General features: G+C 55.1%; 1 protein-coding gene across 2 annotated transcripts in view; it reads right to left on the bottom strand.

The window, feature by feature from the left end:
• Positions 1-12031, bottom strand: part of HIC2 (hypermethylated in cancer 2) — a 19405-nt gene extending 7374 nt beyond the window's left edge. Inside the window, exons 1-2 of one of the 2 annotated variants that reach the window (XR_001363908.1) lie at positions 11869-12031; positions 7871-9764 (exon numbers count right to left, since the gene is read on the bottom strand). Coding sequence is in view for 1 of the 2 variants with exons in the window: in XM_014547092.1 (XP_014402578.1) it covers positions 7940-9764; positions 11869-11894 (1851 nt within the window). In the remaining variant the exon portion in view is untranslated. Of the gene's footprint in view, positions 1-3296; positions 9765-11868 lie in introns of those variants that run through there. The other variant, XM_014547092.1, reaches the window with a different exon arrangement.
• Between the last annotated feature and the right edge of the window lie 1051 nt (positions 12032-13082).

Below are 13082 nucleotides of genomic sequence, written 5' to 3'. Positions count from 1 at the left end.
GCCGCCATCTTGGCTGACAGTTAATTTGCATATCTCCCTGATTAGCCAATGGGAAGGGTAGCGGTCGTACGCCAATTACCATGTTTCTCTTTTATTAGTGTAGATAGCCTAGTACAGTGGTCAGCAAACTCATTAGTCAGCAGAGCCAAATATCAACAGTACAACGATTGACATTTCTTTTGAGAGCCAAATTTTTTAAACTTAAACTATATAGTTAGGTACATTGTTATTAACTTAATTAGGGTACTCCTAAGGCTTAGGAAGAGCCACACTCAAGGGGCCAAAGAGCCGCATGTGGCTCGCAAGCCTCAGTTTGCCGACCACGGGCCTAGTACGTGTAGATAGCATTTCCCCCAACATTTATGAATGTTAAGAATTTAAGTAATTTATGAACTTATGAAAATGTTCAAACATATAGAAAAACTGAGAGATTTTTAGAAGTGAACCCCAGGAAAGCCAGCACCTAGATCCACAGTTGTGGGTCCCTGCTTCTTGGCACATCCACCCAGCTCTCCACTCCAAAGGCAGCTGTGGAGTCAGTCAGTCCATGCAGGCGACCCACTCCGCCCTAGTCTTTATGGCTCAATGCAGTAATTTCATGTTTATTGCAGTCTTGTGAGAACATCTATATGATGCTAGGAGCTCAATAAATGTCTGTTGAATAAGAAAAAGAACAATTATAAAATCTGTGTTTGAAACTTTTGTACAATAGAAAAAGTTTTTTTTTTAAATATATTTTATTGCTTTTTTACAGAGAGGAAGGGAGAGAGATAGAGAGTTAGAAACATCGATGGGAGAGAAACATGGATCAGCTGCCTCCTGCACATCTCCCACTGGGGATGTGCCCGCAACCCAGGTACATGCCCTTGACCGAAATCGAACCTGGGACCTTTCAGTCCGCAGGCCGACGCTCTATCCACCGAGCCAAACCGGTTTCGGCAGAAAAAGATTTTTAACTATGACATATCAAATAATGAAGGTGCTTCCATGTAAGCAATTATTTGATAAAAAGGGTTATGTGGCTTTAAGCAACAAAAACCCATGCACTTACAGAATAAAATAAAAATCTCAACTTGTTTTACTCGGCATACAAAGTCCCCCAATGTTTGGTTCTGCCCACCTCCAAGCCTCTTGCCATTTCCCCCTACAACCAAATTGAACTCCATTTTAATCCCCTAAGCAATCCACCTAATTTTATGTCTCGGTACTTTTCATACACAGATCTGTACACATGGAACAGCCTTCCCTTGAATCACTGCTCGGGCAACACCTTCCCTGACCTTGGTCTTTGTGGTCCTACTTGACCAATTTCTGCCATAGCTCTTGTTCCATTAGAGTCCCTGTTTTTTGTTGTTAATCCTCACCCGAGGATATTTTTCCATTGATTTTTAGAGAGAGTGTTAGAGGGGAAAAGACAGAAACATCGATTTGAGAGAAACTCATCAATTGTGTTTCTCCCCAACCAGGGCCCAGGCAGGAGAGGAGCCTGCAACCAAGGTACGTGCCCTTGACCAGAATCGAACCCGGGACCCTTTGGTCCACAGGCCGACGCTCTTATCCACTGAACAAAACCAGCTAGGGCGAGAGTCCGTTTTTTCTATTAAAATCCAGTGACAGAGCAGTTACTTCTGAAGATCCAATGATGAGTTTTCTTATTTTCTCTTTTTTGTGTACCCGTGTTGTTTTTTAGGGTCATTTGTTGCTTTTATAATAAGGAAAGTAAATATTTGTAACTGGGAAAAGCACTGCAATATGTTGAGAAAGGTGAAATCTGCCCACAATGACAGCCTCCTGACACGGCCCCTACTCAGCCCTGCAGACCGGGCTGCCGTTCTGCTCTCAGCTCCCCCTGCCAGGGGCTGCCACGAGGACTCTCCGGAAGCCAGGTTCACTTTGGGGAGAAGTGGAGGTGGCCCCTGACACCAAGGACTCCTCCCTTCCCTGCACTGGGATCTCTCCTCTGCTCACTGGGGGGAGGGCAGAAACCTAGATTGCAGCATTGCTTCCTGTGGTCTCCGCTCCTCAGACAACCGTCAATTCTGCTTTCTCTCGGCGCCACCCGCTGGTGCCACTCAGCCAGGTAACCCTCCCTCTCCCCACCTGCCCATCTAAGGCACGATGTCCCCAGGGAGACTGTACACCCCATCTCAGCCTGAGGGACTGTTGTCCCCCAGTAAGCCCGTCAGTGGCCTCGCCCTTCAACAGCCTCCCCCTCAGGTGCACAGTACCTGCAGGTCCCTGGGGTGGGGTGGGGAGCCAGCCCCCTCCCAGCTGGCTCCTTCCTCCTCCAGGCCCAAGGCTGTCCTATGCCAGTTGGCTGGAGAGCATGGATCCGGTGCCCAGCCACTCAAGCATAGGTCTCACACGTGTCCCCACATTCTCATTCAGATTCTGGAAAGACAGTCAGTGACGGTGTACATGTTATCTAACAGCCCCCCACAGAGGCAGGGACCACCCACAGTAACATTTGGCAGCACTGAGACCTTTTAATAATGTGCCCTGGCTTTTACCAGGTTCAGGGAGCCATTCAAAAGCTTCCTCTACTTCTGCTGTACAATTTAGAAAATGTCCCCATAGAAGGGCCGTGGGAAACATTTCTTGACTTCTCGTCATTGATGTTTTTCTCTCCCCTTCTCCCTTCCTCTCTCTGAAATGAAGAACCTTTTTATTTAAAAAAGAACCATTTGATGATTTAAACTATGCTCAGGTGTTGCTTTGATAAAACATTTTTAAACAATTGAATGGCACTTACCGTGACTTAGAGCAGCCTTCCCCATGCTCTGCTGGAGGCCTGGAGGCCCAGGCTCACCTGCTGCGGCCCTGGGGCCCCTTGGGATGCCTACAGTCCATAGTGCAGGGGTCTAAGCTCCTGACTGACCTCCTAGCTCCAGCCCTACTCCTCTTCCTTCATCTTCACTCATCCTGGGATTCTCCCAGGGAATCTGATTTACTGGCCCTGCCCCCAGAGACTGATTATTCTCTTTTCCTCCCCCACCCACCTTTGACCCCAAGGCCAAGCAGGAAACAACAGGAAGGAGAGAGAACATGAGAGCTGCTGCCCCGCCCCAGCCCGACATCCCTGCTCCAACAGGTGGTCCCGGGTATGAGCCATTCCCCAATCCAGGCCACCAGGTCCACGCGCCTACCTACATATCCACTGCCTCCTAACTTGCCTCGGCCAACTGAGGCCAACACTGCCCAAGAGGATGCCAACCCCAGAGTGCTGGTCAAAAAGGAAAGCAGTTTGTCACTTAGTGAGAAAGGACAGCCACAGAACACAGAGGCCCCACGAAAGATAGTTTTCAATCAAGCTTTTAATGAAAAGATCATAAAATAACAGTTTCTCATCACTGTACATTAAGACTGCACACTTCTGAATGGAGAGATCAGTCGTAGGTGAGTTGCTTTTCTATGACACTTGAGGGCTGCGTACTTGCAGCTCTGACCTGAATTTATCCAAACTCTCGAGGGAAGTGAACTCAACGTGATGACTGACAGCGGCGGTGGCCAGTACAGGAGTGCGATCACAGTGTCCCTCCCCCTTTCTGGGAAGGACATAAGGTAAGGACATGATCCCTCTTCCAGTTCCAATTAAACAAAACAGCTATAACCCCATCCCTCTCCTTCCCCCTCGAGGTATTTATGAATGGGCCAGTGCCCAACCTGGGGTCCCCCAAGGGGGGAGGGGGAAAGCAAGTGATGGGTAGGGTACAGAGAGGCTCCCCTCAGCACCTGGCCCCACAGGGCCCCGCCAAGTGGAGGGGGGGGGCCTGGAGATCCTCCCTGTCCCAAGTGAGGTCTGTTATGCAGCATTTTTGAGGTCAATAAATTACAGCAATAAATAGCAAATAGGTGAGGTAGGGGGAGGAGTTCCTGGTAGAAAAAGTGGGGTGACTGAAGCTGGGGGGTACTGGGCAGCCTCAATTCCCACAGTGCACACCCACCCCCTCATTTGGAATGTCAGACTGAGGCTCTGGTTAGATCCCTCTCCATCCCCTCACTCCTGGCATCGGATTCACAGGTTCAATAGCGTCTGCCCCAACGTGGCTCTGGGGAAGACCAAGGGCCTTGGTCCCTCAGGGGACAGAGCTGAGATCCCTTGTTTGTTCTCCTAAGGCCTGGCGCCTCTGCTTTTGTCCCCCAAATCGGGGGGCAGGACGGATGCAGTGACCTCTTCCCTGAGCCCTGCCCTTCTGGCTGCCCAGGCCTCACCCCAACTCAGGACGGTTGCAGGGATGGCGGCTGGGGTCTGCCTGCCCAGCCAGCCAGCCCAGATCGCACTCCTGCACTCGGTCAAGTCCAGTGAATACTGACAGGGTGGGGACAGAGGACAGCCCGGCACCGAGTGGTGACTAACGGGAAACACACACATGGCTGCGTGAGGTTCTGAGAGTCAGTCTGGGTCCGGATTGTTCATTCACAGGCTGAGGTGTATGGCTATGCTGCAAGTCTCTGAGATTCTTATTTGCTTAAAGGTTCATCTTTTCTTTTTTGCAACCCTGGACGAGCCCCTGCAGTGGCTCGGTCTGGCAGGAGCGTGCGGTGGCAGAGCCCGGGCTGCCCCTCGCTCGCCCCAAGTCTGAGAAATAAATACATTCATTACTGCACAAACATATTGATACAAAAACAACACTGTTCAGAGTGTTTGCACCGTCTGTGTTGGTAAGGACCAGCCCAGTAAGCCCCTCCTGCTACTGGTGGTGGGGGGGGTCCCCAGGGACCGGGACCAGCCAGAATCAATGGATGTGCAAAGGTCCTGGCTTTTTGGCTTGAGAGGGACCCTCACATCAACCCACCCCAGGATCTTGGGCAGAGCAGAGGTGGGGCTCACCGCCATCCCCAGGTCCAAGCCCAGCCTGGGTCTTGTGGTCAGAGCCGCCAGCACCCCGCTGTGCCAGCTGGCCAGGATGGCCAGAAGGCCTGGGGGCCAGTCAGCACTGGCCCAAGCTCTTTGGTGCCAGCTGGGCTTGGAGTGGCGGGGCTTAGAGTGCCCAGCCCCGCAGGTGCCCTCTGCCGGAGCTCTACCAGGGCCGACTTGGAGGGGCCTCCAGAAGGTTAGGACTTACTGGGACTGGCCTTCCAGCTGCTGAGGTCTGAAACTGTAAAAGTTTATGTAAACAATGAGATAAATATATTAGTATCTTTTTTTCTGAGCCTGTTGAGGTTCCATACTCATTCAAAATGTGCTTTGGTTTAAAAAATAGGTTTTGTGAATTTGGGTATGAGCTTTTTTTTTTTTTTCTTTTTTCTTTTTGTTGTTGTTTATCCTCTTTCCTACATGACAACTGCTATTTTCTGTTTCCTGTTTCACCAAAACATTCAGGAATTAAGTGACTAAAGCAGAGAACTGTAAGCCGCCCTGGGCCTCCAATGGCCTAATTTCCTTGTGAGGCTCTTAACACATTTCCACGCACACTCACAAGCACACGCCACATGAAACCAAAGGAAAAAGCAAACAAAACCAAGTGTGTGTCAATCCCACCCTGCCCCACAAACCCTTAAAATCTTACATAGGAAACTAGTGTTTTGCTTTCTTGTTAAAATACAGAAAAGGCTTGATACAATACTCAGGTGGGTACAATACTATGTCGCACAAACGTCGTTGAGTGAGGGGCCTCTGCGCCCAGTCCCTGAAGCTCTGCAAATGAATCGCCTACTTTCACGCGTCACCTCACGTTTGCGCTGCCCACGGCGGGAGAGGCCACACACAGGCCAGGCATGTGTGCACCTCCCATGCAGTACAGACTTTGTGTCGTGTGGCTTAAGTGCTGACGGAGTGGGGTGGGGTTGGGAGAGCAAAGGGGCCTGCGGCAGGCCCTGCCCCTCACTGACCTGCTGGAACAAGAGACCCTGGGCACAGTCCTCCGTTTCCCACCTAAAGGAAGAGGAGCTGGCTCAGGGCTGCGGGCACTGCCTGAGGGCTCACCCAGAAGCCCTCACCCAGGAGCCCTCACCCAGGAGCCCTCAGTCCCAAAACACACCACTCGGGTCCCTGAACTCAGGCTCTGTTTCCAGCTGGAGGGTCTCTGGAAGGGTTAGGGCTAGGGATGACTCTGGAATTTTTTGGTCTGAACTTAGAATAGAAAGGAAAAAAAAGAAGGAAAAAAAAATGAAGAAAATAAAGCCACCGGCTCAGCCCTGTGGCTCCAGTCGGCCGAGGACAGTGGAGCCAACTTCGGCACCTTGGTCTGGCCTTGTGAGCTCTGGGCCCATGGAGGTGCCTGAGGCTGGTGGAGAAAACCCAAAGTGAGGGGCGAGGGGTGAAACCCAGACAGGGCTGAGCCAATGGGTGGCAGCCAGCCCCGAGACAGAGTGGCAGTGGGCCAGGACTCGCCCAAGTAGGGCTAGTCCCCTTCCTATCCCCCAGAGGGTACACATCACTTTGGTCAGCTCTTCCCATGCCTCCACACTGGCTAGCACTGGCTAGGGGGGCTGCTCCTTTCCCAAGCTCAAGCTCTTGCAGGCCCAGGGAACAGGATAGGGGGCTCACTTCCGCCTCATCCTAGTCCTGGCAAGGAGCTGAAAAGAACTGGCACCCATCTCCCCGTTGCCCAATACCTGGCTCCCCTGGGGCTGGAGCACTCACACCCTCACCTGGCCCAGATTGGAGTTGTGTGGGCTCCCTGGCTCAGCAGACACTCAGAACACCCTCAGGGTGGCCAGGACTAGCCCTGTGCCCAGGAGAACACCCACACATGAGCAGAGACTCCGAAGCTGCAGGAGCCTCACTGAGCGTGATGCGTGGTGGGCCCAGGGCTGTGCACTTGAACGTCTTTGTGCACTAAAGAGAGGAAAGCAAAAGTGTCACTGCCTCAGCTGCCAGTCACCAACTTACTGTTCTTCGTGAATTTCAAGAGGTAGCAAAAGGTCAGAAGTCTCTCCACCTTGTCAGGTAAGGAAGAAGGAAAGCGCAACATCTGTCCACACGCACTGCGCATACCACACACACAAAAGGAAAACGAGAGTACCGACGGCCCTGGCACCCAGTCCAGCCTCCCCCCTCCCCCCTCGAACCCCAGACCTTCCAGTTCAAACACTCACATAAACGTTACACTGGTTTTTCTCTTAATAAAAAACAAGTACCTCTAAACAAAGAAGATTCCTCAGACACTATAGGAAAAGCACTCTCTCTCCTGAGGCAGCCGAGGTGGCTGGGGCCCAGGGAAGCCTTTGGCCAAGAAGGGCTTCTGGGGCCTGGAGGGGTGGGTGCCCCAAGCCTGCAGCCAGGCGGGAGGGGCGAGTGCCCCATACATTCAGTCTGCAGACCCAGGCTCAGCCCCGAGGGGCCAGGAGGAAAATAAACTCTTGTTGGTTTTGGTTTAAAAAACAAAACTCACAAAGAAAAAAGGAACAGATCAGTAGGAATAACAGCAACACCAGCCCAGAGGGCTCTTTAGTTGTGGAGAGGTAGACGGTGAGGGCCCCCCTGGCTCGAGGGGGGGGGCCTCCATCGCCTCCCATCCAGCACTGCTCCCCTTACAGCCAAGGTGGCCCGCACACAGACTAGCACTCCTGCGTATAGGGACACTGCCCCTGGCCACAGGTAGCCCTGATCCTCCCAGCACAGAGGGAGGTCCCCACTCCCCCTGCTCAGACCTGACCTGTGAGAAAAAGGCCGGTCCGGACCCCGTGACCCACTCCCACAGGCCCTATGGTAGACCTGGGAGAGGGGGCAGGGGCCTGGGCGGGATCTGGAGGTAGACTGCACACCCACAATACCTTTGGGGTTCGGGACCCGGCCTTCTTCTGCTCTCTTCCCTTGGTACAGACTGTGGATTAAAGCTCTGGGTAGGGGGGGCGGGCTGGAGGTGTCACCAGGAGCCACCCCCGCTAGATTTGGGGTCCGGGCCTGCCCCCTGGGCCTCCTTACTTCTTTCTTCCATTGTTCCCAAGGGCGAGTCTGCAGAGAGCGCCCCAGGCTGGAGAAGGTCTTTGGCTTCTAGGAGGGGGAAGTGTGCATGCGCAGGTGGCTGATGAGGTTGCGCTGCTGGGTGAACTTGCCCCCACAGAGCTGGCACTCGTAGGGCTTCTCACCCGAGTGCACGCGCATGTGCTCCGTCAGGCGGTACTGGCGGGTGAAGCGCATGCCACACTCATCACAGGCGAAGGGTTTCAGGCCCAGGTGGCTGCGCATGTGGCGTGTCATGGTGCCACGCTGCGTGAACATCTTGCCGCAGATGTTGCAGGGGAAGGGCCGCGTCAGCCAGTGTGTCTTCTCATGCTGTCGCAGGGTGGCCGGGTCCTTGTAGGTCTTCTCACAGACTGAGCACTTGAAGGGCCGGGGCTCAGCTGCGTAGGCTGCACTGGGCGCTGACAGGTCCTCCGCCTCCTCCTCCGCACCCCCACTGCCCGTCTCGTAGGCGCCCTCCTCCTTGATGAACAGCTCCTCCTCTGTGTGCGTCTCCACGTGGGCGTTGAGCTGCTCAGAGCTGGGGAAGCCTTTGGCGCAGGGGATGCACACATACAGGTTGTCCCCATAGGACACTGTCTCGTAGCCTTCCTGCCGGTACATATAGTGGGCGCTGGCGTGGCCACTGCCCCCCTCACTCTCACTCTGCCCGCTGTCCTCACTCCCGTCCTTGCCGTTCTCTTCCTCCTCCTTGCAGGGGTATGGGGGCTCCCTGTAGGGCCCGCTGGGGCCGCCCCCTGCTACACCGCTGGCCAGGATGCCGTTGGGAACCCGGTCCCCAAGCCCTTCACTCTCTTCCCCTGGGCAGGAGCCCTTGGGCCCCACTTCCCTCCGCTCGAAGGGGGAACCTGCCATGGGCTCCTTTTTGCTCCACTCCTTCTTGCGGGCCGAGTGCCGGAGGCTCTTCCGGGGCTGCCCGCCAGGCCCCTCCAGCAGGCTCAGGTGGTTGTCCTCGGGCCCCTCCAGATCCATGGGCTCACTGGGGGTGCCCCCCAGGTCGGCATAAGAGGCACTGTTGGCAACGGGAGGAGCTGAGGCCGAGAGGGGTGAGCCGTGCTGACTGTCACTCAGCTGGGCAGGATCATCTGGGGTGGGGGGGGGACCAGGAGTGGCGGGGGGCAAAGGGGGACTCTTCTTGGACAAGTCCAGGCCCAGCTCCTGCTCGCAGCCCCCACTGCTCCCATTGGTGCTGCAACTGCCCAGGCCGGCCTCCCCACTGGCTGGGCAGACGGCCCGGCCCAGGCTGTGTGCACTCTCCTGATTGGAGCTGCCGAGGAAGAGCTCATCATCCGAGCCTTTGGCCTGGGGGAGCTCCTGGGGGGTGTGGGCCCCCTTGCGCCCATCCATGAGCCCTGGATACCGAGCCTGGATGACAGAAGCTGTGGACAGCCGCTGGCTGCGGGGGGGCCGCCCCATGCCAGCAGCCCCCACCCGTCCAGAGCCGAAAGGCTTGCCGGCTCGCTTGAGCTTTCGACGGCAGAGGGCTGCCAACTCGGGCAGCTGGAGGTAGCTGGCGGCAGTGAGGAGAGTGCTGAAGTTGGGCTCAGCTGGCTGGTCGCTGGGCAGCAGCTTGCCTGTATAGATAAAGTCCAGGATCTGCTGGAACACTGTGGAGCTGACCATGTCCGTGTCCAGGTTGATGAGGTTGTCGTGCAGGACCAGAGACTTGAAGTAAATACTGCTGGCGGCCAGGACATTCTTGTGGGCCCGGAAGATGGAGTTCTCCACCATGATGATGACATCACACAGGAAGCCCTTTGTCCTCTGCTGGTTCAGCTGCAGCAGGAGCTGCTTCGAATGGCTGGGCAGCTCCATGTCAGGCCCCATGTCCCCACGCCCTGCCCACGCGTACCACCTGCAAGCAAGAACAGGCTTGTGAGAGTTAGCTGACCAGGACCCTAGTGCAAGGGCTCCAGGCCTGGGTGGGCCACAGTGGCACTCAGAGAGGCCTCTAAGCTGACCTGGCCATTGGCCACCTTCTCAGGCACAGTACACAGGAAGGGGACTCACACTAGCCGCCTAGCACTCAGACTGCCAGAAAAGGGGCAGCGCAACCGGCCCCATTTGCACTGATGAGAAAACGAAAGCAGGACAATGAAAGTCACTCGATGCCAAGTAGAGAAACTGGGATTGAACTACACTTCACAGCCCATGGACCATCTGCACACTAAAGGAAGCCAGCCACAGGCCCATAGGGACCTAAAAATGACCAGCAGAGGATTCTGAGGAGCTGGGAAGCGGCAGGGACTGAAAGGAGCAGAGCTCTGAGCCATGCCCCAGCAGCGAAATCTCCCAATATTAAATGAAGGTTCTTTTTCTTAAATGCTCTGTGAGCCAAACCAAATGTGCAGCCTCCAGTCTGCGACTTCTGCTTTACGCTGGGTGCCTCTTGCAAACCCTACAGGCCTCCCAAGCTTTCAGACTTGCCAAGGTATGTCACCACCTCCCAGACACTGCAGCCCACAGGCAGTCCCTCACCTGCCCACTGGAGGCATAGAGCACTTTCTGGTCTGGGTCTCTGGGTGCTGAGTAAAAAATGTGGCTTGGCCACACCACTGCACCACATGGGCCCTACCCTGGATCCTTTCTGGGCAGGGCAGCACTGTCTGGGCATGGGAAAGACAGGCAGCTGGCCTTGATAGACTGGCACAGTCACTAACTGATGTCATTAAGTACCAAACAGCAGAAGCCTCTGGCCTCATCAGGAACCCAGCAGGCTGGTTGTGTGGCAGTGTGATCACCATATGCCCACCCCAGAGTGGAAGGGCCCACAGCACAAGGTCGTGGCTCCCTGCGCCCTCCAGCCGCTCAGGGAACATAAAGCCTTCCACAGGCAACTCTGCTACACAGTTGTCAAAGGTACCCTCAACCCTTCCACTCAGGGCTCAATCTCTGAAGTAACTGAGTGCTCTGAGCCTCACCTCACCTGGGACCTCCTGCTCTTACCAAGGCACTCAGCTCTGCCTCCCTCAGGACAAAGCCTAGAGGGATCACGCCCACCCTATCTCCCTGTGACACAAATACCACCACCACCCCCACCTCCCCCGCCCCCCGCCCCACACGTGCCCTTGTTTGCAAAGATTAATTTAAACAAAACAAAACCTAGCAACCACTCAAACCCCCCAAAAAAGCATCAGAGCTTTCTGTGAACACGTGGGTGCCAGGCTGCACCCAGGGCCTGACAGCAGGAGGCAGCAAACACTTGCTAGACCAGCGGTTCTCAACCTGTGGGTCGCGACCATCGGAAAACACATATATAATTACATATTGTTTTTGTGATTAATCACTATGCTTTAATTATGTTCAGTTTGTAACAATGAAAATACATCCTGCATATCAGATATTTACATTACGATTCATAACAGTAGCAAAATTACAGTTATGAAGTAGCAACGAAAATAATTTTATGGTTGGGGGTCACCACAACATGAGGAACTGTATTAAAGGGTCGCGGCATTAGGAAGGTTGAGAACCACTGTGCTAGACAATAGACCAACCTGGCCCTGCAAGGCTGCTCAGTCGGAGGCTGGAGCCAGGTCCTATGGGAACCAACCTTCCCCTACTTCCTGCCCCACAGCCAGCCAGGCAGGGACAAATTGCCCAAGGCATGGCCTCCACATTGGCCGGAATACCTGGCCCCAGGGAAATACAATGTCAGCTCCACCAGCACCCAGATGCCTGTGCTCCAAGCCTGTCAAAGGGACTGGTGAGAGCAGGAGGTCCCATCCTCCAAGAGCCTGTGAGTCCACAATGAGCCCCTCCTCCCCAAACCAAGGACAACGGGCCCAGCCTCTCCTCTGAGCTGCCCAGTGCTGCCTGCACACAAAGGACGCAGGCTGAGAGCTGCAGGGCTGTGTGGGCCTCCCAGAAATCCCCCAGCAGGAGCAGGTGGACGATGCCCTCCCTCCCCAGTCTCCCTCCCGCTCCCCCACCCTGCCAGCTCCTTGTCCCCAGCCTACCGGAGTGCCAGGGGCCCAGAAACCATGTGAGCAGCAGCGAGCAGGGGTGGCCTCCTTGAGCGCGTGGCCTCCCTTGAGGGTGCATCAATGCCCGGTCACCTGGAGAGAAGATGGAAGATGGAATGGACATGGTCACCCAGACAGCCATCAGGGGAGGGGCGGGGGGAGACAGTGAAGTAGAAGGTGCCTGGTAGTCCTTGAGCCCTTGTTCCCAAGATGGTCAGGGGGTTTCTCTGGCTGGAATGATAGGGGCAGCCAGCTGGGAAGGAGACAGTGGCCATAGGACCCTGCCGACAGGCCCAGTGGTAGGTTAAGATGGCAGGTCTAGGGAGCTCAAAGGCACTGCACTGCTTCCCACCCAGGAGCTTTAGGGTACTCCAAGGGCCACCTCAGCCTTGGGAGCTGGGAGCAGGCTCAAATTCATGGCAGGCATTTTTTTTAAATATATTTTATTGATTTTTTTACAGAGAGGAAGGGAGAGGGATAGAGAGTTAGAAACATCGATGAGAGAGAAACATCGATCAGCTGCCTCTTGCACACTCCCCACTGGGGATGTGCCCGCAACCAAGGTACATGCCCTTGACCGGAATCGAACCTGGGACCCTTGAGTCAGCAGGCCGACGCTCTATCCACTGAGCCAAACCGGTTAAGGCCATGGCAGGCATTTTGACAGGAGGCCTGGGCAAGGTCCTTCCCAGGCCGGCCATATTTACATGACAAAAGGTCAAAATTGGAGGCATTGGTGCAATGGGCTATTTATAAGAACCAGTCTCAACTGCTTCTGGCTCTCCTGCCTCCTTCCCTTCCAAATCTGCTCTTGCCCCCTCCCTGCCCAGAGGGCCCAGCCCCTCCTGCCCAGCCCAGCCTGACCACATGGCCTCCCCTTATAGGAGTTTCCGAAAGCTTGGCCTTTCCATACCACCCTGCCAAAGCCACTGGCAGCAGCTACCAGATGCATGTGAGCTGCTTCTGCCCCCAACTTTTCAGGTCCCACAAGAGGGGGGTCCTGAGGTTCTGGCTCCTTGTACACCACTCCAGTGGGCAGACCAGGGCTCCCTTGGAATGGAGCCAGGGTGGGGGAGGAGGCCTGCAGCAGCTTGGAGCCCATCCCTGCCTGCCCTTCCCCCGCCCCCAAGGCCAGGGAGGTTCAGCAGGTCCCTCAGGAATGTGACCAGACCCGGGGGTGCGGGTGGCTGGGAGGCCTCAACTCCAAC

The sequence above is a fragment of the Myotis brandtii genome, unplaced genomic scaffold, assembly GCF_000412655.1.
Source record: "Myotis brandtii unplaced genomic scaffold, ASM41265v1 scaffold463, whole genome shotgun sequence".
Lineage (NCBI taxonomy): Eukaryota > Metazoa > Chordata > Mammalia > Chiroptera > Vespertilionidae > Myotis > Myotis brandtii.
Note: the sequence above shows the minus strand (reverse complement) of the source record. Positions and strands in the feature narration are given on the sequence as shown.